Genomic DNA, 25,084 nt, shown 5'->3' on the forward strand with positions numbered 1-25,084 from the left:
TAAATAATTTCTTTTATTTTTTTTTTAATAATACATTTTGCAAAAAGTGAGACATAATATAAGATTTAAAATAAAACAGGGAATAAAAGCAGAAGGTAATTTCTTTTTAAAGACTTTAAAATAAAGAAAAATTTTTTTTAAAAACTATACATTTATTTTTTTAAAAAACTATACATTTATTTTTTTATTTTATTTAACTTTTTTTTTTTATTTTTTATAAAACGATTTTAATTATTTTTGATAATTCTTGATTTTTCTTGTTAATTGTAAGTGTTAAAAGACCATCATTGAATTGTGTTTTGATACTGGATAAATCTAAAACATGTAATACCTTGGTTAGGTCTAAATATCTTTTGAAACTACCATATGATCTTTCTGATAAATATTTCTTATTTTTAAACTCATTATTACCCTCTGTTGTTGTTGTTATTTCTGATGAAACCTCTAAAACCGATCTCTTCTTTTCACCTTGAATATATAACTTTGAATCTTTAATTTCGATTTGAATATCATCTTTATTTACACCTGCTAATTCGATCTCGATAATAAATGAGTTTGGTGTTTCAACTACATCGAGATCTGGAACAAAACCAATATTGGTAGTTTCAATATAACTATAATTATTGTTTAAATGGTGATTTAATAAGTTTTCAAAAATTGTGGCCATTTTTTGTTATTATTTTATGATTTATCAACTATTGGAATTTTATTAATTAGTTTATAATATTTTATCTTTTTTTATTTATATGATTATTGTTGTTTGAAGAGAAATATAAAATATAAATTTAGTTTTAAATAATATTTATAGTGATTCATTTTTGTAATAGTTTAAAATATAAAATGAAATGAAAAGAAAATTCATTAAATTAAATTTTTTTTTTTTTTTATTTTTTATAAAAATTTTTTTAATTTTTTTTTTAATTTCCTCCAAAATTTCATTTAAAATTATTTTTAATTTTCATTAAAACCCTCGCACCCAACATGAAAGAATGGAATTTATTTAATCTAAATTATTTGGAAATTAATAATGTTATTAAAAAAAAAATAATATAAATTAAAAAATTTTATTATTTTTTTTATTCTTCCAACAAATAAACAAATAAAACAAATAAACAAATAAACAAATAAAATAAATATATATTTATTTAATTTTTATAATAACTCAGTTCAAATATATTAATATAATAAAATAATTAAAAATGGCAACTATTTTTGATATCTTATTAAATCAAAATTTAAATAATAATAATTTTAAATCACAAATAAAAAGAGAAATAATTAATTTTATACCAGATTCAGATGTTATTGAAACCAAAGATTCTTTAGTCATTGAAACTGAACTTGCAGGTGTAAATAAAGATGATATTCAAATCGAAATTAAAGATTCAAAGTTATATATTCAAGGTGAAAAGAAAAGATCAACATATAAAAATAACATTATTGAAACCACCACCCAAATTGATAACGAACCATCCATTGAAGAGTTTGAAGATATTAGCACCTCTGATACCACCGCCACCAGTTTACAATCAAATAAAGAAAGCAAACCAGAATCAAGCACTACCAATACCGTCACTGACAATACAAAAGAACAAGTTAAGAAATATATCTGCGAAAGATCATACGGTAAATTCAGAAAATATTTAGACTTAACCAGAATATTGTATACATTAGATTTATCAAGTATCAAAACACAATTCAACAACGGTCTTTTAACAATAACTATTAATAAGAAAAAAGATTATTCAAATACAATTAAAATAAACTTATTATAAAGAGATAAATAAAAATTAACATTTTGTAAATATTAAAAAATTTCTTTTGCAAATCTAAAATTTGAAAGCTTATATTATTTTTTAAATATTTTTTATTATCAATTATTATTAATTTCTATTATTAATATCTATTATTATTAATATCTATTTCAATAAATTTATTTAAAAAAAAAAAAAGAATAATTTTATTATAAATGAATTGAATAATTATGGGTATGATTTTATTAATTTACTTTTTTATTATTATTATTATTTATATGATTATTATGATTATGATTATGACTATGGTTACGATAAATCATTTCTTTCCAATCCCCAAACTTCTAATTCTATACAAACAAAGTCTTGATTATTTAAATCTTTATCATTTTCAACTGATAATAATGAATCACTATTAAAAGTTAAACATGGGCTGGATACACCGATATTGAAATCACTATCTAGCCAAATAGCATATTTTCCGTCACTACCACCACCCATCGAAATATAATGTTCAGTGGTTTGAACATAACATTCATTCTTTTTTGACCAGGGATAGCATTTAAATTCTCCAGGCTTGAGATGGAAAACAAAGCATTCTCCAGAACCATAGTAGCTTTTAGATGGTCTGATAGAATCTGAAACGAAACCGCCAAAAACTCTTGATTTAGAATCTTTAATGAAAATAAGACATGGGCCTTGATCTCTGGTTCTACTGTAAAATGTGTTCATTGATATACCATGATGAACTGTTTTATATAATAAAAACCAATCTTTTAGTTGATAGCTAAGTGGTAAAAATGGTATTAAACACTTAGCATCTTCAACTGTAATAAATGATGGTGATGATACACCATAAAGTGTTGGAACAAAATCTACAGCTGTATCATCATCTGAATCCGAAAAATAATCTCTAATATCGAATGACTCATCATCTGTGTTATAATTGAAACCATTTTCGCCAAATGAATTTGTTGAAATATTGATCACACCATCATTGTTATTAGTATTACTGTTATTTAAATCAAACAACCCTCCCATAGATGAACCAAAATTTAAAAATCTGCTAGAGAATGAATTATTTTGTTGCTGTTGTTGTGATGATGGTTGTGGATGTATTGGAGTATTTGATGAAGAAGAAAGAACAGATACATTTTGAGGTGGAGATTTTGATAAGATTGGTGAAGTTGTTGTTGAATTATTATTACTATTACTATATTTTGAATATAAATTTTTTGATACTGAAATATCTTGAACAATTTTATTGTTTCTCTCTGTATATTTATTGACTTGGTTGTAAATTGAAATTGCATCTTCAGAATCACATTCAAAAAGAATATCTCTTTTAACAACCAATAAATGTACACAGGATAGATGATTTTTTTCATTTGAAGATTTTTTTAAATTATTTTGCTCATCATTATTATAAAGTTGATCTATTTGTTGATTATTATTATTATTATTATTATTTTGTTCATCATCCATATTAAATTGTAATTGATCTTTTGAATTATTTAAACTTGTTTTTGGTACCAAACTACAGTAGCACACATCTGACATGGTATAATCTAATTGGAATTTTAAAGAACCTTCTTTTTTAACTATTGGGTCATTAACATTTGCTTGAAAAATAAATCTATTTGGTAAAATTGTTAAAATACCCTCTACAGCTGTGCATTGGTCATATAAATAAAATATTTCAAATTTAAAAACTTCGCTATCTATTGCTGAAATTCTATTGAATGGTGATAATAATTTACTAGTGTTGATTGAAGATTCTTTTGGTGGCGATGAAACTATATTATTTTGACTATTATTTAATTGTGAGGAATCATTTGAATTTAAAGTAGAACTATTTTGATCTAAAATTAATTTATCAAAATTTTTACTAAACCCAAATGACGATTTTATTGGTGAAATTGGTATGTTATTATTATTATTATTGTTATTATTATTTAAACTATTTGGTGAAGATAAAAGTAACATTTCTGAAATTGGTTGTGATAATAGTTTATCCCAATTGAAAGGTTGATTTTGTGGTACTAGTATTTCGTCTTCATTATGAACTTGGTCGATCGAATTAAAAGAATTCTTGAGGTGAGATTCAATAAATTCAAGTGATTGATAATCTTTTTTACTATTTACAATTATAAAATTCTTTTTATAGGAATCTTGAACAAAAGATTTTAAATATATACAAAGCAATATTGAATTTGTTGACAATATTGATAGATGATCATGATTAATTCCCATAGTATTTGAATCTTTATCATATTTACTGAGCTTCCAACCTGAGATATTATTAAATAGAACTTCTAGTTTATTATCTTGATATTTAACTGGTTTAGGTGTAAATAAAAATATATTATTATTTGAGATCTTGATTGATCCAAGAATTATATTGGTCTTATATCTAATATTATTTTTATTTGGTTGGTAATATTGTTGATGTTGTATTGTTTGTTGAATAAATAAAACATTATCAATAAAGTAACTATTAAAGGTATTATTTAAATGTATTACTAAGGAATTACTATTAGAAGAAGGGGAATAACTATTTTGTGATTGTGAAGCTAAATAAGATCTAATTTTATTTATTGCTGAATTTGAAGATGAATATGAATTTGAAAGATCATCAATTTGGTGGCCATCTAATGTATTAATATCTTTACTGTACATTGAAATATCATATTTCTCTCTTAATCTAGGTAGTAGAGAACGATAAGTGTTGACACATTCAAACAATGCCATACTATCTTTACTATCAATTAATCCTTTATTAAAAAACTTTTTTAATTTTTCTTCTTCTGGGGTTGGATTATTATTGTTATTATTATTATTATTGTCATTATTATTATTGTCATTACTATTACTATTTTCAAAATAATCAAAATCTTGTTTAAAATGTGAATATACTATTAATGTTTGCCCTGGATATAAGTTTTTATTTTCTAATCTATTTATTATCATTAAATCTATTTCTGACATATTATATTTTGTTGAAATTGACAATACTGAATCTGAAACTTGAACATTTATAAACTTGAATCGACTATTATTAACATAGATATTATTATTTTTATTACTATTGTTATGATTATTATTATTATTATTATTGTCACTATCATTATATTTTGAATTTAGCTGTGTTGTTGTTATTGAATCCAATAATATTGATGGTATTACCCCTGAAGATCCCAAACTATCCTCTTGACTACTACTATCTGGTGTTAGACCTATAATTGAATTACCACCACTATTTCCTAAAGAATAAAATTTCTATATTTTTTTTTTTTTATTATTATTTTAAAAATTAGATTTCTTTAAAGAAAAAAAATAGAAAAAAAAATAGAAAAATAAAAACTATTTTAAATAACTAGGTACCTTTAAAATATTCATTTCTTATTAATTTTTTCTTTTATTTATTATTATTATTAATATTATTATTATTATTATTATTATTATTATTATTATTATTGAAAATTTGTTAGATATTTATTTTTTGTATTTTTTTATTATTTTATTTTTAAAATAATTTGATTTGTTTTATGGTGGATCTGTTTTAGTCATGTATATAGTTATATAGAATAGTTTTTAAAAAAAAATGCAAATATAATAAAAGTGAAAAGTAATCAAACTGATAGCAAATACTGTGTTATAATAAAAAATAATAAATGAAAAAATTAAAAAAAAAAAACAAAAAAATAAAATTTTTTTTTTAAAAAAATAAAAATAATAATAAATTAAAAAAAAAAAAAAATAAAAAAATAAAAATAATAATAAATTTTAAAAAAAAAAAATTCTCTGGTGGAAAAAAAACAAAAAAAAATTGATAGATGGTAATGGTTGTGGTATTCTTTTAATACCAAAAAAGAACTACTACTACTACCACTACACTACAACACTATTGCTTTATTGTGGTTCATTTTAGGGAATTATTTTATTTATTATGGTATCCAATAACATAATACCTTTTTTCGAAAGTTTTATATTACCTTTTTCATTGTCGAAAATTAATAATTCTTGTTCAATTAATAGATTGACCTGTTTCATATTTAAATACTGATCTAGAGTTAAACCATTTGTCAATAATGAGAATGTTGAATTTTGAACACCTTCTTCTGTCCTTAATCCCATTAAAAGTAATTCATTGGCGACATCTGTATTTGATAATAATTGATTTTCCAAAAATGCATTTTTGAGTATGCTTTCTTTTGGTTTTGGGTTATTGATAATTCCATCATTATTGGTAGTTGATGAATCTAATAATTCTTTCATCCAATCTTTGGGGTGTAATATATTTTTAGTTGAATATCTATTTATTAAACTACTATTATTATTATTATTATTATTATTATTATTATTATTATTATTATTATTATTATTATTATTATTATTATTATTATTGTTTTCGTTAATGATTGATATTCTTGAAGATGAGCCAGGACCAATACCAATATAGTCACCGCCTCTCCAATAATTTAAATTATGTTTACTCTTTTGTGATTCTGATGATGTGAAGTTACTAACTTCATATTGATTGAAACCATGTTTATTGGTTTCTTCTAATGTAATTTCGTATAAATCTCCAGCTGTTTCATGGTCTAATTCATTGATCTTATGACGACTTGATCTCTTCATGTTTAATCTTTTATGGAAACTGGTACCTTCTTCGAAAGTAAGGCAATACAAACTAATATGACCTTGACCATGTGTCAAGTATAAAGCATCTTTTAATTCGTTTCTCCAGGACTCTCTAGTTTGCTTTTGATGTCTTGCATATATTAAATCGAATGTAACATTATCAAACAACTCTTGTGCTATCTTTAAAGACTCTGCAGCTTGTTTTCCAGTATGAGTTCTACCTAAATATTTTAAATCCTCATCTATAAATGACTGAATACCCAATGACACACGATTAACACCTACAAACTGTTTAAAGTCTTTTAACATCGATTTTAAATCTTTTTGGTCTGGATTAACCTCTAATGTAATTTCTATATCTTCAATTGTGAGCGATGGAAACATCTTTCTCATTGTTTCCATGGTCTCTACAAAAGTGCTGATTTTTGCAAGTGAAGGTGTTCCACCACCAAAATAAATTGAATTAATTGGTCTATTCTGTTGGTGCTCTTGTGTATGGTAGTATTTTCTTGAAAACGCCTCTAACTCCCGACTGAGTGCACTTGACATTCTTTTATGATCAACATGATCACCATCTTTATATTTATTAAATGAACAATAGGGACATATGTGTGTGCAATATGGCCAATGCAGATACAACGATATTGGTAAACTATGTAAACTGTTATAACCTAAATGCTGTGTAATATTATTATTATTTAACTTTGGTATTATTTTATTTAACACCATTTTTTTTTTTTTAAAATTATTTTACATTAATTTTTTTTTTTTTTTTAAAATTATTTTACGATTTTTATTATTTTTTTTATTTTTTTTTTTTTTTAATTCATTTTCATTTTCTTTTTTTTAATTAATTAATAAAATGTCAGGTGTTACAAGAGCCAAAGTCTTCTTTGATGTTTCCCATGGTAAAAAGCCATTAGGCAGAATCGTCTTTGAATTATTCAATGACGTTACACCAAAAACCTCTGAAAACTTCAGAGCTTTATGCACTGGTGAAAAAGGTGTTGGCAAAGCTGGCAAACCATTACATTACAAGGTAAAACCTTTTCTATAATTATTAATCATTAAAAAAAAAAATAGAAAATTAACATTTTTTTTATTTTATTTTAGGGTTCAAAATTCCATCGTGTAATTCAAAATTTCATGTGCCAAGGAGGTAAATTATTATTATTTATTATTATTTATTAGAAATTTAAATTTTTATTAATTTTGTTTTATTTTTCAATATTTAAATAGGTGATATTACAATGGGTAATGGTTATGGTGGTATGTATTATTAATATGAATTCTATTTATATTTTATATTCCAAATACTAAATAACTTTACAAATTAATAACAGGTGAATCAATCTATGGTCGTACATTCCCAGATGAAAACTTCAGCGTCAAACACTCAATTGGTTGTTTATCAATGGCTAATGCTGGTAGAAATAGTAAGTTTTATTTATTAAATAATCACTCCAATATACACTATACTAATAATATTTAATTATTTTATTATATTTTTAGCCAATGGTTCACAATTTTTCATTACCACTGTTGAAACCCCAGGTTTAAATCAAAAACACACCGTTTTTGGTAAAGTTATTGAAGGTTTTGAAATTGTTAAAAAAATTGAATCTGTTCCAGTTAACAGAGACGATGCTCCACTCGAAAATGTTATCATTGAAGACTGTGGTCAACTTTAAAAACATAATTTAAAAATATCATTAAAAAATAGAAAAACAAATAAAAACTAAATAATAAAAAAAACCCACCAGAATTAATTCTATATTTATTTTGGAAATATAATATAATTCTTTTTTTTTATATTTTTTTATATTTTTTATTTTTTTAAAATTTTTTTTTAAAATTTTTTTATAAAACTTTTTTTTTTTTTTTTTTCATCAACCAATATCCATCCATAGTATTTAATAGTACAATTACAATTTAAAATGTCAAATAAAGAAAATTTAGAAGAAATCATCAAAGGTATCCAAGAAAATAAAATTTTAGAAGGTAAATATTAATTTAAAAAAAAAAAAAAAAATTGAATATTAAATATTAATATATTTATTATTATTGCACTTTACCAAAAGCTTTTGATAAATATTATCATGATGATGTAATTATGTTTGAAAAAGGTGACTCAACCAACCGTGTTGGTAAAGCTGCAAATCGTAAAGCTGAAGAAGGTTTTGTAAATAATGCTACCATCCATGAAGCAAAAGTATTAAAACTTTTAGTTGATGGTGATAATACTGCCTATGAAATGTTAATGGACTTTACCTATGGTGGTAATCGTATCACGTAAGTATCATTTATATCCATTGAATAGTTTGATTTTTAATACTCACCCATATTCTTTTTTTTTTTTTTTTTTTCTCAGAAAAACCCAATGGGCCATTCAACAATGGAAAGATGGCAAAGTTATTAAAGAAGAATTCTATTAAACACCCACACATGTCGAAACCACTTTATTTTTAGTTATAAAATAATAAAACATTAAATAATAAAAAAATAACAAATTATAATATTTTGTTATTAATTTAAACTTGTATTATAATTTCAAAAACTTGATCAAATTGTTTTTATATTTATTTTTAAAAAAAAAAAAAAAAAAGAAGAACCTATAATTAAAATATTCAATAATTTTAATCTTTTGACCTATTCTCTAAATAAAAATTGGAGAATAAAATTTTTGAAAATTATTTATTCAACTAAATATTTGATTTTTTAGTTGAATAAATTTTTAGTTGGTTACACTAAGCCCAATTATAAAAATCACCACAAATTTAAATATTATAAATTGCAATTCATTTTTAAAATTAACACCCAACAGAATCAAATAAACAAATTTATCAATTTCAAGAATTATTAATATAAAAAAAAAATCATAAAAAAAAAAAATCAAAAAAAAAATCAAAAAAAAAAAATAATATTTAAAATCTTAAAAGTGTAATTTTTTTTTTTTTAATTTTTTTTTTAATTTAATTATAAAAAAAAAATTAACCCACAAAAAAAAAAAAAAATTTTATTTTTATTAAAAACACATTTCAACAAATAAATAAGAGATAATAATAATTATAGTAATAACAATAACAATAATAATATGAATAAATACACTTATCATTCTAATAGTGATAGTGAAAGTGATGATAATATAAAAGATAGACATCACAGGGGTAACTATAGAGATAAAGAAAGAAATAAAAGTAAAGAAAGAGACAATGATAGACATGACAATTTTGGAAGCAGAAATAATAACAATAACCCTGATGATGCACAGTTAGAAAATGATGATTATCATAGCAACAACCAAACTGTTTTTGTAGGAAATTTACCAAAAGATGTAACTTTTAAAGATATAGAAAATATATTTAGGGACCATGTAAAAAAAATAGGTAAAATTGATATTAAAAACGGATATGCCTTTGTAGTTGTAAATAAAGAAGATTCAGATAGATGTGTAAAGGAGTTAGATGGTAAAGAATTTTTTAAAAAACAATTAACTATACAATTGGCAAAAGGTGAATGGTAAATATTTCATTTTTATTTTAAAAATATTCAATCACATTAAACTAATTTCATACTAGTAAAAAAGAAGGTAACAAACCTAGAAGACCCTGCCCTGCAATTTTTATTGTAAATTATAATGTTTTAAAAACTACAATTAACTTAATCATTAAACTTTGCCAACCACATGGTGTTATTAATAGAATTCAAATGGTTAAGAACTATTGCTTTGTAGAATTTAGCTCAACAATTGAAGCAACCAAAGCTTTAAATTATCTAAATTATAAAATTGTAATATATTTATTTTTTTAATTAAAATATAATTATAATTATACTAATACATTTTTTAATATAATGAATAGGTTGATGGTCACACCCTTACAGTTGAATATGTTTGTGGAGTATTTCCAGATAAAGGTGGTCTTAGCTATGTTAGACCCAGATCAAATTCAAGATCAAGATCACCACCAAACCACAGAGATAGAAATGACAGAGACAACGATAGAAATGGAAACGATAAATATAGGGGTAGAGAAGGGGATAGGGATAGAGATAGGGATAGAGACAGAGGTAGAGATAGAAATAGGGTTAGAGACCGATATCATAGAACCAATAGATCAAGATCAAGAGATAATAATTATAAAAAAGAACAAAACTATTATAATAATAACAAATATCGCAGCACTAATGGCACAGATAATAATAACCACAGTCATAATATCAATAACAATAATATAAATAATAGTATTAACAAGGAGGAAAAAAAAAGAAGCAGAAGCAGATCAAATAGTGATTCAAGAAGCAGATCAAGAAGTATTAATAGCGACCAAAGTGATAGGGGCAGAAATAAAAGAAATAGTAGATCAAGATCAAGAAGTTTAAGTAATGGTAAAAGAAAATATAACACCGATAGATCAAACTCCAGATCAAACTCTAGATCAAACTCAAGATCAAGAAATAATATCTGTAATAACAATAATAATAACAACTATAATAACAATTATAATAATAACAACTATAATAACAATTACAATAGTAATAACAATTATAATAATAATTATAATAAAAACAATATTTATAATAGATCAAAATCACCACCAAAGAAAAGAGAAAGAATTGATTTATTCTAAATAAAAGAATTATTTAAATAAAAAAAATAAAAAAATAAAAAAACTTTTTAAATCTCTATAATTATTTTTTGTTAATTTTTAGAATATGTATTACTTTTAATTTTAAAAAATTATACATATTTTATAAAAATAAATTAATTTTATTACATTAAAAATATAGCTTTTTATTATTATTATTTTGAGGCGGTTTATTACATTTATATAAATATGTATCGATATGAAATTATAGAGAGATTATTTATAATTTTGATCTTGGGAGTTCTTTGCAGGCTAAGAAACGACCTAAAACAAAAGCACCGTGACGAGCACCTTCTGAGAGAGCAATAGCACCTGAAATCATCATTTCAATAGTTGGATCAACTGAACCTTTTGGAAGAGCTTTGAAAGTGTTGATGGTTTTACCGTCGAGAATTTCCCAATTACGTAAAATGTCACCTTCTTGGGTAAGATCCATAGCGATGTGGACGTAGAAACCAGCATCTTCCATCATCTTTCTGTATGATTGGAGTGAACCCATGTGTGGAACAGAGTGATGAGCGCAAATTGGTTCAATGAATTGAACGATATCTTTTTCGGTTGGGTTAACACATTGTAACCATTCTGAACCAGAGAGACGACCGCCTGGTTTTAAAACACGGAAACATTCCTTGAGGAAAGCAGCTTTGTCTGGCATGTGACAGGTTGATTCAAAGAAAGTAACAGCATCAAAAGTATTATCTGGGTATGGCATTTTCATGGCATCACCGTGATCGAATGAAGCACGATCAGCAACACCTAAATCTTTAGCACGTTGAGTGGCAATACCGACTTGTTTTTTGTTGATGTTAAGACCACGAATACGACAACCAGTGTATTGACAGATTTCGAGGGTTGGACCACCAACACCACAACCAACATCTAAAACTAAGCTGTCTTTAGTGATACGAGCAGAGTCAGCAACTTGGTGTTCAAGACGTTTGACGGCAGTTTCGAGGGTTTCGGTGGTGTTCTTGAATGGAGCAAAGTGGAAATGGTTACCCCAACCGCTTTGGTAGGTTTCAGTGACGATATCATAGTAGTCGCTGACCATAGTATTGTAGTTTTCGACACGTTTTTCTTCCTTTAAACGAACGGTTTCGAATTTTTCATCCTTGACAACATCTTCGACTGGAGCAACTTTAACGATTGAACCAGATTCAATGGTCTTTTTAATTGATTGGGTGAAAGCATCCCAGGTTTGAGCCATTTCACGGTTACCCATGGTACGAGCAAAACCAACTAAGAGTTTTGGGATTTCAATATCGGTTTCAATGTTGGCTTCAGCGGCTAAAGTTGATTTGTTGGCACCGGTTGAGGTAATGACGAATTTACCAAAGCTTGACATGTTACCACCTTGGACGTTTTCCCATTGGACAACGTTGTTACCGACTTTAGTGTATTTAGCAATGTGGAAAGCTTTCATTTGAATTGAACCGACTTTACGTTCTTGCATGGTCCATTTGTAGGTTGATGGTTTAACTTGTTCGACTGAATCGACAAATGGATAACATTTAGCTAAGGTTGGAACATCTAAAATGAATGCGATGACTTTTTCAGCTGATTGATTGATTTCAATTGGTTTAGCTTGGTGGGTAGTTTGAATTAAGACCATTTTATTTTATTTATATATAAATATTTATTTTTTTTTTTTTGAAAAATTTAAAATATATTATATTATTTTTATTTTTAAATTGTGATAAATTAAATTAATTTGAAATCTTGAAAAGACTCGTTAACTTTATTTATATATCGATATTTTTATTTATAAAAAAAAAAAAATTATTTATATAATGATTGAAATTGTTGTGAAATAAACAACTCGTTTTTTTTTTTTAAAATATTTATGAAAAAAAAAAAAAAAAAAAAATTGTTGGCTATAAAAAAAAAAAAATTAAAAAAAAAAAAAATTAAAAAAAAAAAAAAAAAAAAAAAAAAAATAAATATTTAAAATATCCAACCTAAAAATCAATCAAAAAAAAAAAAAGAAAAAAAATATTTGTAATAATGGCTGAACTTCCTACATACTATTTGGTTATAACCACACGCCACAAAACAAAATAAATAATCTCAATTTATTAATATTGAAACATTATTATAATTATATGTTTGATTATTAGAATTGTAATATATATATATATATATATATAAAAATATATGCATATTAGAAATGTAAATGTAAATGTTAATGTTAATGTTAATGTATGTGTATGGTTTTTATATGTGTATTATGTGTATTATGTGTATTTGTGCTATTTATGGTTAAACCGAGTCTATTTTTTATTCTTTATTTTTTATTTTTTATTTTTATTTTTTTTTTTATTTTTTATTTTTTTTATTTTTTTTATTTATATTTATTTTTTTTAAGATTGTTTATTTCTTTTTTAAAATGGATTAAGATATTGAATATAATAAATATGTTTAATAATAAATAATAATTATCAAAAGTAATGACAATGTAAACTTTAAAATTTTTTAAAAAATTAATTTTTTTTTTTATTTTTTTTTTAAAAATTTTAAAATTTTTTTTTTTTTTTGTATTTAAATTTTTTTTTAATTTTATTTTTATTTTTTTTTTTTTTCTTAACCAATATTTATATTTATATTAATTTATAGAGCGAATTAATTTAATAATAAATATACTCACCATTCCACAACCTTCACAAACACCAAAAACAATAAACCAAACAACACACACCAACCAAACAACGAAAACTATAATTTGAATAATTTGTTCACATTAACCACACAAACCATTCACACAAGATAATATTAAATAAAAAAAAAATAAAAAAATAAAAAACGAAAATGAGCAAAATTCAAAATTTCGAAGTGTATGTCAAATCAAACAATAATAATTATAAATTAAATAATAATAATTTATAATATTAATTATTTTATTTATTTTTAACATTTTATTTAGACCATCAGCAGTTTTACATATTAGATCAATTCCAGCAGGTACAACTGAGAATGATTTATTTCAAATTACATTCGATCAATCACACAAATTTGGAAAATGTGTTTCAGTTAGATTATTAGAAAGATATCACCAAGCACTTTTAGAAATGGATTCAATTGATTCAGCAACCAGACTTTTAAAGTACAGTCAAAAAAATTCATTACTCTTACATGGCAAACCAGTTCAAATTTCATATTCAAAGAGTCAAACTATTAATCAATCAAACTCATCATCACCAATTCACTCACCAGTTAACAGCTCAAGTCCATCATCAAGTTATCACCCACGTGTTAGTTCACCAACTTATACCACTACCTCATCCTCCTCACAACAAAATGTTTTCCCATCATCACCATCAACTCGTAACCATTCATTCCCTTCATCACCATCAAACAATAATAATAATACTACTACCAATAAAACAAGTAATGGCAGTAGCAATACACCACCAATTCCAGGTTCAGTTTTATTATGCACAATTGAAAGTCAAGCTAATCATTCAATTACTATTGATCATCTCTATCATGCATTTTCATCATGTGGTGAGGTTTTAAGAATCGTTATGTTTACTAAAAACAATTTACAAGCTCTCATCGAGTTTTCATCAGTTGATAATGCTCTCAATGCAAAGAAGACACTCTTTGGTCATGCTCTTTTCCATGGTGGTCAATGCAAACTTAAATTAGAAATCTCCAAAACTGATCGTCTTAATATTACACAAAATACTGATAGAGCTAAAGATTATACTAAATCATCCACACCTTCATCACAATCACCATCCTCATCTTCAACTACATCATCATCATCATCAACACCACACCACCAACAAACCCATCATCATCAAACACCATCATATTACCAATCACACCGTAGTAATGATCACCACCATCAATCACATCATGGTGGCAATAACCATTATAGCCAACGTGGTAATAACAGCAATGATCATCACCATCACCATGCACCAACAAGTTATCATCAACAAACATCACACCATCACCATAACCCACATAATAGAACTACAGTTTTAATTGTTCATGGTCTCGATGAAAACATTATGACCATCGATCGTATTTTCAATTTATTTAGTGTTTATGGTAATGTTCAAAGAGTTAAAATTCTTTCAACTAAAAAAGGTGCAGCATTGGTTCAAATGGAAGATCCACAACAAGCAGAACTTATCATTAGATTCTATCATCAAATGCCACTCTTTAAAGATACTCTTCAAATCACTTATTCTAAACATCTATCAATTACAGACTCACATAACCCAGAATCTCCATCTCTTTCTAAAAACTTTTCAGATTCTTCATTACATCGTTTCTCACATCCAATCAACACTTATAAACACCTCTACAAACCATCACAAACATTATACTTTTCAAATGTACCAAAAGATTTCACAGAGGCTAGTTTCATCCAACTTTTACAATCACACAACTTACCAAAACCAATTGGTTTCAAGATTTTCTCTACTCAATTATTAGGTGGCTCAGGTTCACCAACTACTACCACTACATCTACTACCACTGCTACTAGTTCAAATACTACCGCATCTGTATCACAACCACCAGTTGCTAATGGTACCAATGCAGCACAACCATCATCTTCAACTTCATCAAGCACCCCAGAAAATAAGAATACAGATAAAATTGTTGGTCTTTTAGAGTTCCAAACCCAAACACAAGCAGTTGAAGCCTTGGTTTTATTAAATAATTTAGTTCTTCCAAACTCTAATTATTCACTTCGTCTTTCATTCTCAAACTCTACCGTTTTACCACATCCACCAAAAGTTAATTCAAACCCAAATACCCCAAACAATAATACTCCAAATAATAACATCAATAATTCACCATCAACCCAGTCACCACAACCTCAACAATCATCGCAACAATCACAAGCATCACCACAAACAAAACATTTTTAAAATAATTAATTAAAAATTTAATAGTTTAATTATTAATTATTTAAATTAAAAAAACAAAAAAAAAAAAAAAAAAAAAGAAAAAACACTCATATAAAATTCTTAAAATTAATTAATTCATTAATTAATCAATATAACAATACAAAATTAAAATAAAAAAAAAATAGATTAGTTAAAAATAATTTTAACTTTTATTAATGGCATTAATAAAATATAATATTTAAAACCTAATACTTTACAAATAATTAAAAATTTTTTTTTTAAAATTTTTTTTTTTATTTATATTTTAAACAATATATTTAATATTAAATGACATATAGTTTTTAATAAAATTCATTTTTTAATGATATTAAGGTTATAGATAGGCGAGTTGTTATTACATGAGATTTTTAAATTATGATTATTAAATTATTTTTTATATTTCCTTAGAAAATTAATGATAATAAAATTGAAATTAAGATTAAAACAACACCAGATTTTAATGAAGATGCACTACCTTCAAAAGTTGAATTGGTATTTTTGGTTACAATATAGTCAGTTATATTGAATGGTTGGTGGTCCCAGAGATCATTTTGCATACCGAATGAAATTTCAATTTTATTTGGATTATCTTCGCAATAGCTAAAATTAAAAAAGTTAGAATTAGTTTTTTTTTTTTTTTTTTTTTTTTTTAAATTATTATTACTCACTTTATAATGTAAAGGTATGAATCAAAAATATCTTGAATTGAGGTTAGGTCAAATTTCTTTTCAAAGTTTGGATAGTAACGGATGTAAATACTCTCTTTTTTACCAGTGTAGAATAAACCGTCAGTTGGTGTAAAGTTTAATTTTTCAATATAAAAGTTTTTATCGAAACCAATTTCTTCTAATTTACGAATTGATTCAGTGTTGTTTTGTAAATCGCATGGAGAAATTCTAATATTAAAATCACCTTGAGCAAACAAAGTCTTACCCCATGCACATTTGCTGTGAAGGGCATATTTATCTTGATTACGACGAGATTGTCTGAAACCTGGGTTAAAATCACATTTGTAGCCAACTTGTGGTTTGATTCTTGCATAAATTACTGGTTCAAATACATTTGGATCACCAAATACACCATTAGCAGGTTTCATAAATCTTGAATAGGATTCTATCATGTCTACTGGTTTATCTACACTTGTATCAATGTCATAAATGGTAGAGAAATCAACACTTGCATATATTTCTTCAGCATTGTAGGTAATTGATTTGTTTGAATATACTTGTAAGCAATCAACTTCATAAACGAAACGAGTCATTTCTCTTTTTTGTGTTGGTTGGCAATTAAAGTTAACTGGATAGTTGAATACTACATCTCCACTAAAATAAAGTTTTGCTCCAAAAGGAAGATTTAAAAAATCAGTTGATATAAATCTATCTTGAGTGAAATAATATTCTAGTGTTGATAAATTACAGGAGGATGCCATTAAACCTGCAACTTCGCATGTTGTACCATCACCTTGACCATATATGGTACTATTTATTAAAATTACAAATATAATTAATGTTATACATTTAAAACAATTTTTACTTAGTTTCATTTTAAATAGTTTATATTATTATTAATACTATTTTATATCTTTTTTATTATTTTTATTCTTTTAATATTATTTTATTATAAATCTAAAAAAATTATTATTATTATTATTAAAATTTAAAATTCAATATTTTTATTATATTTTATATTTTTAAATAATTATACGAGGTAAATAATATTAAATTTATTTTAGTAAAAAAAAAAAAAAGAAAAAAACAAATTTTTATTTTTAAAATTAATTTTTTGTTATTTTGATTTAAAAAATAAATAAATAAATTAAAAAATTAATTTAACTTATTTATATACAGTTTATAACAATAATGTTATTTTATTTATTTTATTTTTTTTAAAATAGAATTTAATTATTATTATTATTATAGATAAAATTATATCTATTAATAAAGTGCACTATTTTTTTTTTTTTTTTCTTTTTTTTTTTTTGTATTGGATTTAGATTAATGAAATATAAGCGTGTGTGATATTTTAGAGAGTGTGTGTTTGTGTGCACTAGTGGTTATGTGATACTAAGTTATTCTTTGTTTAAAAAAAAAAAAAAAAAAAACTAAACAAAATAAACATAACAAAACAAAACAAAACAAAAAAAAATTTAATTATATTAGGGAATATAAAAAGAAAAATTTAATTTTAAATATATACATATATGCATATATATTGAAATGATTGAATCAATTATGTTTTTAGTTAGGGGGTGTTTTTTTTTTTATTATTATTTTTTTATGTGAAAAAATAACATACACAAATTTAGTAGTTATATTGGGTTTATATTTTGGATATATATTGAATATGTGGTAACCTTAAATTTGTGCGAATTTAATTATTAAATATTTTTTTAAAATTTGTAGTAGTATGTTAATATTGAGTAGGTAATTTATTTGTGTAAGAAGGTGGGTGTTTGTGTGCTCTTAGTTTTTAATATTATGTTTGTTTTTCTAATTCAAGTGGTTACTTTTTTTAAAATTTTTTTTTTTTAATAAATATATTTTTTTTTTTTTTTTGATATAATGATTATAACTTTCTTATATTATTAAATATACAATTTTTTTATAAAAACTATTAACAGTTCTAAAAAAGGGTATATAAAATTATCATAAACATTATTTATTCATTTTATTATTTTTATCAGATTGATGATAAAAAGTATATTTTAATTTTTTATATTTAAACATGTATTATTGTAATTTACATCAAACTGTTTTTTTTTTTTTTTTTTTTTTTTCTTAAAATTATATACGCATATATAAATAGTATATTGAAAATAACTTTTTATACTATTTAAATATCTTTGTAATTATCTATTTAAATGATTTTTATTATTTTTTTTAAATAAAACATAATGATCACACTAATGTTATTATAATTTTTTTTCAATTTTAAAAGATTGTTTTAAACTTTTAAAGAATAACATTTTATTTATTTTTATCTACTCTCTTTTATTATTTGTATTTAAAACCTTCTGTTTTAATTGTTTTACCATATATTGTTAAAATATATTTAGATTAAAGCAAATTTTAAAAAAATATAAAAATTAAATTTGTTTAAATCATAAAATATATATACTATTACTAAAATAATTTTGATTGAATCAATGAATCCTTTAATATAATATTATAAATTTAAACTCTTATAAACTAAAAAGGTAAGCACGCTTACACACACCAATAAATTAATAATTACATATATATTTTAAATAGATAAAAATAAACATAAAATTTTTAAAATTTCTTTTTTCTTTTTTATTAATGGTAAAATAATTTTGTTTTAAATGATTAAATCTATTCTTTATTTATTAATAATAATCCGTAAATAGAATTATATTTTTATGATTAAATTTAATTGAGTTTTTAATATACAAATTATTATAATAATCAATTTTATTACCAAAATTTATATTTTTATTTTTCTTTTTTATAATATTTTATTTTTTTTTATGATGGATTAATTTGATTGCATTAATTTGTTGTTACTTTTTTTTTTTTTTCTATATTTATCATTGTGTTTAGACAATACTTAAATAAAAAACAAATAAAAAATTAAAATTGAATTATATTTCTTTATTATAAAATATTGATTATTATATTGAATCTATTAATACTTTAGTACAACCAAATGATAGAAAATAAATAAAAATTAAGATAATAAAACAAAATCAAAAACTTGTTTTTATTAACATCATTTATATCGTTATAAAAGTATCATAAATGAACATATTATAAATATTTATATTTATATTTATATTTATATTTATAGAAATAATGGTTGTAGTAATTGATTAAATTAAAATATATATATAATTGATCAGAAATTTAAATATATCCAATATTTTAAAAATATAAATTATACAATTCCAAAATAATATTTAAATAAAATAACTACTCTTTTTTTGTTTTTTTTTTTTCTAAAATATGTACATTTTATTCTTAAAATATATGTATATGAAAAGAAACTTGGATTGCTGTTGGTTATGGGTGGGGAATTATACTACATATATCTTCCAATATATAATATTATAAATTTGTGTTGTTATTGTATTGTTATGTTATTGTATTTGGTTTGCTGTTTTTTTGTATAATGTATAGTTGAAATCTAAATTAATTTAAGCTTTGCCAACAAAACCTGGGAAACATTCTTCGAATTTATTCTTTGGGTGTTTGTTTTCAGAGTGAATTTTGAGTTCACTTTCTTTGGCAGTACATAAGAAACTGGTTCTACAAATGTTACAAATAGTAGTTTTGGCAGCTTCATTAGCTTTTAATTGACTTTTACCACCACCTGCACCTTCTTGTCTTTTAATATTTCTTTCTCTTTTTTGTTGAGCTCTAGCACCGTTTCCTATAAAATAGAATATTTTTATATAAAGAAGAAAATAACAAAATAGAAAATATGATTAGTATATTTCTTTTTTTATTTTCCAATTGTTCTATATTTATAATTACCTGATGGCATTTTGATTAGTTGTGTAATGTAAATATAGTGTGAAGAAAAAAAAAAAGAAAATTTTAAAAAATTTTTTTAAAAAATTTAAAAAAAAAAAAAAAGAAATTTTTAAAAAAAAAAAAAAAAAAAAAATAAAATAAAAAAATAATATATTTGGGAAAAATATTATAATATATAACGTCGTTATAAAATATATTTTGAGATTTGGATATTAAATAATCAAAAATATTTAATATCGTTAATTTGTTTTTGTTATATTATTTTTTATTTTTTTTTTTTATTTTTTTTTTTTAAAATTTAATATCTTTAAGTGCGACATTATCAATAGTAATTTCTTCATCAATTATTGGAGACATTTCAATATTACTGATTCCATGGTTTTTTTTTATGTCCACATTTTTATTGTTATTGTTAATGCCATTTTTATTGTTATTGTTGTTGTTTTTATTTTCTTCTTTATTATCATCATCTTTTTTATTGTCATTACTATTTTCGATACCATCTTCACTATTTTCATCTTCTCCATTAAAATTAAATTTACTATTTGTTTTTTTAAATTGCTTTTTCTTTTGATTTTTCTTTTGTAACTCTTCAATTTCTTCTTTTTGTTTCTTCATTGATTCTTCTAAAAATAATATTGTATTTGGTGATGTCATTAATATATTGGGGCACTGTTCAACTGAATCTATGTTAACATGAGAGAATATAATTCTCTGAACCTGATCTTTTTGGTAATCTAAATGTGATGTTATAATTGAGCTGACATCAACATCTTCAATTAAATCTAAATAGTATTTGTTGTTTAATTCCTTTAGTTCGTTATCCTTTAAATTCTTTTTATTAATTTTGAATGATGATTCAGCTTTTAGTGATACTATATTGATTTTTTCTGTTGCTTTAGTTGTGGTTGTAGTTGAGGTTGTTTTATTATTTGATTCTTTTAAACTATCATCTTTTGAATGATTATTAAATTTAAATTTAAATGGAAATATATTCGTATTATTACTATTACTAATATTAGTACTATTATTACTATTATTGCTATTATTTATATTACTATTATTAATATTGATAGTTGGTTGGCTTTTTTTAATTGGTGAGTATCCAATGGCATCAAGTGATCCACCTTCATCGGTTAGGTTATTTGCTTCATAAAAATATTTTAATAATATATCATTTGGTGAATAACAATTTACAACTCTACCAGACACAATTTTCCTTATTTTCTTCCATTTTTTACTATCATTAGGACAACAACCGCCTATAAAGAGTACATTTTCGACCACACCATATGCTTTTTGTTCTATTAGGGAGCAGAGACAATAGTAAATAATTCTAGCACCCATTGAAATACCAACCAAAGTTATCGGACGACTTCCAAATGATTTGTTTGTTAAAATTTCTTCTGCTAATAGCTTACCAGCTTTTTGTGCTCTATCTTTAACTTTACCCCAATTTGTACTGATAATAGAACCTGCTTCTAAAAGAGATGCTGATGGTAAAATTGCATCATGCATCATCTTAATTGCAAACTTATTAAAAGTAGAATTATCTTCGACCTTTAACTTGTATTCATGCAGTGATTTGTAGAGTGAGTATAATAGTGATGTTTCCCATTTAATTGAATAAACTTCGCCCAAGCACAGTATACCAGAGAATAAATTTGATTCCCAACGAGACAAATCTTCATTACCAGTTTTTTCTTGAACCCAACCTAATGCACCAATCACAACATTTAAACCAAATGACCCATTGACTTTTCTAAATTCAAACTCATTTAGACCTGAGGTATGCTTTGTCATTCTAGTGGCCGAGATTGTAGCACCAGTAGCACCAAATAATATGGTAGATACGGTAGTACCAGTTAAACCAGTCATTGAAATTGCTGATAGTATACCCATACCAATTGCACCGTGCAATGCGGCACCAATTAAGGGTGCCGCCACTAAACCACCCACTGCCAATAAACCACCACCAGCAATAGTTGCCAATGCAATTTTTAGTGCTCTATTATTTGACCTTGTTCTTTCAAAGACATTAATGATATTCTTTTTAATAATTGATTGATTGCTATCTTTGGATTTATCTTTATCTTTACTGTGTTGATGCTCTTGTTCTTGCTGTTCTTGTTGTTGAAGTTCTTGTAAAAGTTTTTGGCTAAGAGTATTCTCTAATAACAATAATTTTAAACCAAGTGTTGATGGGTGTAGTTTTAAAGCAAATCTTTTTAAAGCAGATCTAACAAATGCATTATAACCATTAGTAATTGCCAAAGATGTAATGTTTGATAATATCTCATCAGAGTTTTCTAAAATATCTTGAATTAATGGTTCATCACTATCATCGACTTCATACTGGTATTCGTCCTTATCTTGATCATTATTATTTAATAATGGGTCGGAAATAATTTCTTCTTCTAATATTGAGGAATTAAATATATTCTTTTCTAAATTATTAATTATACTATTATTATTTATATTATTGTTTGGGATGGAGTTGTTAATATTTATATCATTGTTTATATTATTATTATTACTACAATTATTATTATTATTATTGTTGTCATTATTATTATTTAATATTGAATCTTTATTTCCTTCTTTTTTTAAATCTTTATCATAATCTGAATTTAAATATAAATCTTTAAATTTTGATTCGATGTAATCCGTTGCCATTTTTAATGAGATGAAATAGTAGCCTTCTTCTGATACCATTAAGTCACCTGCTCTGAATAATTCAATAAATCTAAAAATTAACAAAATAATTTGGTTAAATTAAAATTAAAAAAAAATAGATTTTAAGATAAAAAATTATAAAATACATACTTTAAATTTGAATATAAATACGAAGGGTTGGTTTTAATGGTTAAATAAATCAAGTAACCAATAAATTCATCGGCACCAAAAGATCCATACTTTGACAAGCCCTTGGAGATATGTCTACATGCACGAAGAATACACATTATTTTATCTCTTGGGTTTTCGTGAAGGTTTATTGTGGAGAGATCGGTAATGGCTGCATCCCAATTAATTGATTCTAAAACTTGAGGTTTTACATCGATGTGGTTTAAAATTGGTTGGGTATCTCTTGTGAATGCTATAATTCTTTTTAGTTGATCATCTTTGCTTTTATTGATCGGGAATATTTGACCAAAAATATGAATTAAAATGAAAGATTCTATAGCTTCACTCATCATACCTGTTAGATTATCCTTTGGAAATAATGAAACCAATTGATTTAGTGATGTGGATATTTTTTTTTGAAATGTTTCGCCCAGCTCATCAATATAGTTTTCAAATTTTTGATCATAGCTATTATTTAATTGTTCCTCTTGATTGTTCGATTTAGATCTTTCTCTTTCTTGGTTTGACTCCAAAACATCTAAAAAATTTTGCAATTCTTTTTTTAATATACTACAATATTGCTCTAAATCACTTAAAATTGCTATACCTTCTTTTGTTGTTGATAGTTCATTTATAAATTGTTTATTATATAATTCAAAGTCATAGTTAAAATCCAATATTGATTGTTGTGGTTGTTGTTCGTTGAGGTTTTTGGTATTATTACTATTATCATTATTTTTATTATTTAATTTATTTCTTATATTTATTTGCTGTTGTTTTTGTTGTTGTTTTTGATATAAATAATTTAGCTGTGAATGGGTTTCATACAATTGATTAATTTGATAGTTTGATAAATGATAAAAATCAAAAGTGGATTTTAAAAAGTTATTAACCTCTCTCAACTTTAAATCGTTTTCTGAAAAACACCAAAATAATAATGACACTACTAAAAACCCAACATTGCTTCTATTTATATCATCTTTGTTAATATTAATATTATTATTATTATTATTGTTGTTATATATTGAAAGCCTATTTGATAATTTTTTTAAAGAATTTATCATTTTAATGATTTGTTTTTTATGTTTTTTATAACAAATAAAATTAAAATTATTAAGTATTGTTTATCATAATATAAAAAATTTTAGATATTAAGTATTTGAAAAAAATTAGAAAATAAATTAAAAAAAAAAATTTTAAAATTTAAATAAAAAATAAATTTAAAAAAAAAAAAAAAAAAAAAAAAAAAAAAAAAAACCCCAATTTTTTTTTTCCATAAAAAAATCACTTTTTTTTTTTTTTGGTTTTTCACAAAATTCCTAATATTTAATAATTGGTCCCAAAGGGGGAAATTTAAAAAAAAAAAAAAAAAAAAAAAAAAAAAAAAAAACCAAATAATTTATTTCATTAAAGAATTATCTTTTTCTTTTTTTTGTTATTTACTATAATTCTTATTATTTATTATTTGTATCAAAATGAGTAAATTTAAAAATAAAATAAAATAAAAGAAATAGAAGGATGTTGAATTTAATAAAGAAAGGAAAAATAAATATATATTTGTATTTATAAGAAATTTGAATTTAAAATAAAATAATAAATAAAGAGATATTATATATATATTTTTTTTTTATTATTTTTTTAAAAAATTAATTTTTTTTTATTTTTTTAATTAAATTTTTTTTTTAAATTTTTTTTTAAAATTTTTTTAAAAAATTTTTATTTTTTTTTTTAATTTTATGTTTGTGTATATTTTTTTAATTAAATTTTTTTATTATTTTTTTTATTTTTATTTTTTAAAT

At 23.4% G+C, this 25,084-nt stretch overlaps 11 protein-coding genes across 11 annotated transcripts; 5 read left to right on the plus strand and 6 right to left on the minus strand.

Moving 5' to 3' along the window:
• Positions 1–162: 162 nt before the first annotated feature.
• On the minus strand, positions 163–667 carry DICPUDRAFT_94756 (uncharacterized protein; the record flags this gene model as incomplete). The annotated part of the gene is made up of 1 exon (XM_003288831.1): positions 163–667. The coding sequence occupies one exon, from the start codon at positions 665–667 to the stop codon at positions 215–217; it is 453 nt and encodes a 150-aa protein (XP_003288879.1). The 3' UTR covers positions 163–214.
• Positions 668–1,103: 436 nt separating this feature from the next.
• DICPUDRAFT_92182 (uncharacterized protein) lies at positions 1,104–1,831 on the plus strand. The gene has a single exon (XM_003288820.1). The coding sequence runs from the start codon at positions 1,200–1,202 to the stop codon at positions 1,773–1,775; it is 576 nt and encodes a 191-aa protein (XP_003288868.1). The 5' UTR covers positions 1,104–1,199; the 3' UTR covers positions 1,776–1,831.
• Positions 1,832–2,063: 232 nt separating this feature from the next.
• DICPUDRAFT_153168 (uncharacterized protein) lies at positions 2,064–6,947 on the minus strand (the record flags this gene model as incomplete). Its single annotated transcript, XM_003288832.1, has 2 exons — positions 2,064–5,017; positions 5,750–6,947. 2 exons carry the CDS (start codon positions 6,945–6,947, stop codon positions 2,064–2,066), a joined length of 4,152 nt encoding a protein of 1,383 aa, XP_003288880.1.
• Positions 6,948–7,260: 313 nt separating this feature from the next.
• On the plus strand, positions 7,261–8,089 carry DICPUDRAFT_34727 (uncharacterized protein; the record flags this gene model as incomplete). The annotated part of the gene is made up of 5 exons (XM_003288821.1): positions 7,261–7,437; positions 7,512–7,557; positions 7,638–7,667; positions 7,742–7,834; positions 7,911–8,089. 5 exons carry the CDS (start codon positions 7,261–7,263, stop codon positions 8,087–8,089), a joined length of 525 nt encoding a protein of 174 aa, XP_003288869.1.
• Positions 8,090–8,335: 246 nt separating this feature from the next.
• On the plus strand, positions 8,336–8,833 carry DICPUDRAFT_79653 (uncharacterized protein; the record flags this gene model as incomplete). The annotated part of the gene is made up of 3 exons (XM_003288822.1): positions 8,336–8,399; positions 8,480–8,690; positions 8,770–8,833. The coding sequence occupies 3 exons, from the start codon at positions 8,336–8,338 to the stop codon at positions 8,831–8,833; spliced, it is 339 nt and encodes a 112-aa protein (XP_003288870.1).
• Positions 8,834–9,459: 626 nt separating this feature from the next.
• DICPUDRAFT_98159 (uncharacterized protein) lies at positions 9,460–11,045 on the plus strand. The gene is made up of 3 exons (XM_003288823.1): positions 9,460–9,917; positions 9,977–10,187; positions 10,259–11,045. The coding sequence occupies exons 1-3, from the start codon at positions 9,493–9,495 to the stop codon at positions 11,024–11,026; spliced, it is 1,404 nt and encodes a 467-aa protein (XP_003288871.1). The 5' UTR covers positions 9,460–9,492; the 3' UTR covers positions 11,027–11,045.
• Positions 11,046–11,264: 219 nt separating this feature from the next.
• Positions 11,265–12,656, minus strand: DICPUDRAFT_79655 (uncharacterized protein; the record flags this gene model as incomplete). The annotated part of the gene is made up of 1 exon (XM_003288833.1): positions 11,265–12,656. One exon carries the CDS (start codon positions 12,654–12,656, stop codon positions 11,265–11,267), a length of 1,392 nt encoding a protein of 463 aa, XP_003288881.1.
• A 967-nt stretch (positions 12,657–13,623) lies between these two features.
• Positions 13,624–16,143, plus strand: DICPUDRAFT_55687 (uncharacterized protein). Its single transcript, XM_003288824.1, has 2 exons — positions 13,624–13,875; positions 13,965–16,143. Exons 1-2 carry the CDS (start codon positions 13,850–13,852, stop codon positions 15,928–15,930), a joined length of 1,992 nt encoding a protein of 663 aa, XP_003288872.1. The 5' UTR covers positions 13,624–13,849; the 3' UTR covers positions 15,931–16,143.
• A 24-nt stretch (positions 16,144–16,167) lies between these two features.
• On the minus strand, positions 16,168–17,651 carry DICPUDRAFT_92185 (uncharacterized protein). Its single transcript, XM_003288834.1, has 2 exons — positions 16,617–17,651; positions 16,168–16,548 (listed from the first exon to the last, which is right to left on the minus strand). Exons 1-2 carry the CDS (start codon positions 17,489–17,491, stop codon positions 16,353–16,355), a joined length of 1,071 nt encoding a protein of 356 aa, XP_003288882.1. The 5' UTR covers positions 17,492–17,651; the 3' UTR covers positions 16,168–16,352.
• A 2,252-nt stretch (positions 17,652–19,903) lies between these two features.
• DICPUDRAFT_92186 (uncharacterized protein) lies at positions 19,904–20,470 on the minus strand. The gene is made up of 2 exons (XM_003288835.1): positions 20,442–20,470; positions 19,904–20,337 (listed from the first exon to the last, which is right to left on the minus strand). The coding sequence occupies exons 1-2, from the start codon at positions 20,449–20,451 to the stop codon at positions 20,102–20,104; spliced, it is 246 nt and encodes an 81-aa protein (XP_003288883.1). The 5' UTR covers positions 20,452–20,470; the 3' UTR covers positions 19,904–20,101.
• A 262-nt stretch (positions 20,471–20,732) lies between these two features.
• DICPUDRAFT_153177 (uncharacterized protein) lies at positions 20,733–24,349 on the minus strand (the record flags this gene model as incomplete). The annotated part of the gene is made up of 2 exons (XM_003288836.1): positions 20,733–23,187; positions 23,268–24,349. The coding sequence occupies 2 exons, from the start codon at positions 24,347–24,349 to the stop codon at positions 20,733–20,735; spliced, it is 3,537 nt and encodes a 1,178-aa protein (XP_003288884.1).
• Positions 24,350–25,084: the final 735 nt, after the last annotated feature.

The sequence above is a fragment of the Dictyostelium purpureum genome (genome assembly GCF_000190715.1).
Source record: "Dictyostelium purpureum unplaced genomic scaffold DICPUscaffold_151, whole genome shotgun sequence".
Lineage (NCBI taxonomy): Eukaryota > Evosea > Eumycetozoa > Dictyosteliales > Dictyosteliaceae > Dictyostelium > Dictyostelium purpureum.

What these genes read in the sequence shown, in the direction of transcription:
- DICPUDRAFT_55687 (XM_003288824.1), top strand. Translation starts at nt 13,850, where the DNA reads ATGAGCAAAATTCAAAATTTCGAAGT. An exon ending in AAAATTCAAAATTTCGAAGT is followed by an intron (nt 13,876 to 13,964) that starts GTATGTCAAATC and finishes CATTTTATTTAG; the next exon opens with ACCATCAGCAGTTTTACATA.
- DICPUDRAFT_98159 (XM_003288823.1), top strand. Translation starts at nt 9,493, where the DNA reads ATGAATAAATACACTTATCATTCTAATAGTGATAGTGAAAGTGATGAT. An exon ending in CAATTGGCAAAAGGTGAATG is followed by an intron (nt 9,918 to 9,976) that starts GTAAATATTTCA and finishes ATTTCATACTAG; the next exon opens with TAAAAAAGAAGGTAACAAAC. An exon ending in ATTATCTAAATTATAAAATT is followed by an intron (nt 10,188 to 10,258) that starts GTAATATATTTA and finishes TATAATGAATAG; the next exon opens with GTTGATGGTCACACCCTTAC.
- DICPUDRAFT_92182 (XM_003288820.1), top strand. Translation starts at nt 1,200, where the DNA reads ATGGCAACTATTTTTGATATCTTATTAAATCAAAATTTAAATAATAAT.
- DICPUDRAFT_92185 (XM_003288834.1), bottom strand. Translation starts at nt 17,491, where the DNA reads ATGAAACTAAGTAAAAATTGTTTTAAATGTATAACATTAATTATATTT. An exon ending in TCATACCTTTACATTATAAA is followed by an intron (nt 16,549 to 16,616) that starts GTGAGTAATAAT and finishes TTTTAATTTTAG; the next exon opens with CTATTGCGAAGATAATCCAA.